Source organism: Cyprinodon variegatus, unplaced genomic scaffold (assembly GCF_000732505.1).
Source record: "Cyprinodon variegatus isolate N-32 unplaced genomic scaffold, C_variegatus-1.0 Scaffold1103, whole genome shotgun sequence".
NCBI classification, from domain to species: domain Eukaryota; kingdom Metazoa; phylum Chordata; class Actinopteri; order Cyprinodontiformes; family Cyprinodontidae; genus Cyprinodon; species Cyprinodon variegatus.
In genome coordinates this window covers 146,377-148,175 of record NW_015151556.1, presented here as the reverse complement: position 1 = coordinate 148,175, position 1,799 = coordinate 146,377, and the positions used below count along the sequence as shown (strand labels likewise).

The 1,799-nt window shown below is 50.0% G+C and overlaps 1 protein-coding gene across 8 annotated transcripts in view; it reads left to right on the top strand.

Moving 5' to 3' along the window:
• Positions 1–1,799, top strand: part of LOC107101489 (unconventional myosin-VI-like) — a 76,546-nt gene that overhangs the window by 35,194 nt on the left and 39,553 nt on the right. For all 8 annotated transcript variants that reach the window (XM_015400439.1, XM_015400438.1, XM_015400437.1 and 5 more), the window contains exon 11: positions 1,585–1,765. In XM_015400439.1, the coding sequence (XP_015255925.1) occupies positions 1,585–1,765 (181 nt within the window). The remainder of the gene's footprint in view (positions 1–1,584; positions 1,766–1,799) is intronic.

The window sequence follows — 1,799 nt, the reverse complement described above, 5'->3', positions numbered from 1 at the left end:
CTATAAGTTGTTTGCCAACCGCCATTAAAAAAAAAGAAGAAGGCTTCAGAGTGTCGACGTCCCCGCCCCCTCCAGAGACGCTCCGCTGCTCCTCTCCCAGATTGTAGCTGACCGCAGACAGCGCCGCAGACAGGAGGCCGGCTTGTTTTGTTTTTATGACCGAAATTGCGGAAAACAACTCGTGGAGTTTGACCCGCTAGAAGAGCGAGGTGCACGAGAACGCTGGGACCCTTTTTCCAGCTGAATCTCCGCTCTTTTTGCCCTCATGTTTTTTCGTCGTCGGACTAAACTCGCCCCCACTTCCTCACCGCCTCGGCCGTATCTAGACCCACAGCATGTAGCACAGACCACGCTGGTTATCCTCCCCCAGCAGCGTGTCGCAGTGAGCTTATCGCAGATATTTTAGATTTCTGCCCAATATTAAAGCGTGGTCTGCGCTATGTTATCCCACGCCACAACGCCAGAGGGCCAATCAGGAACTAGCTGTGGGTCTAGATACTATGGAAGCTCATTGGTAGAATTCCCTTATGACAGAAAGAAGGCCACGATTCACACCATTTTATCATCCGGAGGGGGGAACACATTTAATTACAAAACCGAATTCATACAGCTGTCTTAAACACTTCATACATCCAGCAACGCATCGTCACAATCCTGTTATCCCCCAACCTTCAGTCCATTTCAGGCGGCATTTATAGTTTCCACATCGCATTATGTAACTGCACATGCACAGGAATATCATGTCGAAAGCTTACTGGAATTCACGTGGGCTGGTCGACGCCGGCGCTTGATTTGACACTCGGAGGAATGTTTATACAGATGTTCTCTGTTTATGCCAAACCTCCTCATACATCATCTAGTTGCGTACGAATTAGACATTAGGGACTTTATTATTGCTAAGACTCATACTTGACCTTCAGAATGTACTGTTTTGTTGCTAAGCAAGTATAGGGCCACGTGTAAAGATATATAAGACAATAAAACTGCTTCTACAATACGGCCGAGGCGGTGAGGAAGTGGGGGCAAGTTTGTGTGACAACGGAGGGACATGAGGGCCAAAAAGAGCGGGGATCCAGGTGGAAAAAGGGTCCCAGCGTTCTCGCATACCTCGCTCTTCTAGCTACTCCATCTTCTCCAGTCGTTTTCCACAATGGCAGTCAGACAAACAAAACAAGCCGGTATGGAACCAAACAGGAAATACGCATAGAGTAGAGCGGATCTAGATTTGACCAATCAGAGGCCTCCTGTCTGCGGTCACCTACAATTAAGGAGAGGTGCAGCAGAGTTTCTGCGGAAGGGGCGGGGCTTATCTGCACTAACTGTGACACACATGCATTCTGGTCCTTCGTCCATCAGGTGTAGACGTAGCGCAGAGTCTTGTCCGGAGGATTTCAGAGCTCCTCCTATTAGCGCAGATTTCCAGAACCGGATCGATCCAGTCCAGTTTAAACAGATATTCAGGCGTTTCTTCTTCTCTTGTTCTTTGGAGTGAAATGAACAAGATAAACCCAACAGTGCCCCCTTCAGGTCAGGAAGAGCCTCAGCGCCGTCAGACTGGGTAATCGTTCTGTTCTTGTTCCTCAGCACGCAAAATCCGGCCCGTTGAAGGACCCGTTGCTGGACGACCACGGCGACTTCAACAGGATGTGCGTCGCCATGAAGAAGATCGGTCTGGGCGACACGGAGAAGCTGGATCTGTTCCGGGTGGTGGCTGGAGTGCTGCACCTGGGGAACATCGACTTCGAGGAGGCAGGAAGCACCTCAGGTGAGCTGCAGAGGGAACGCCTGTTTTTTTCCGT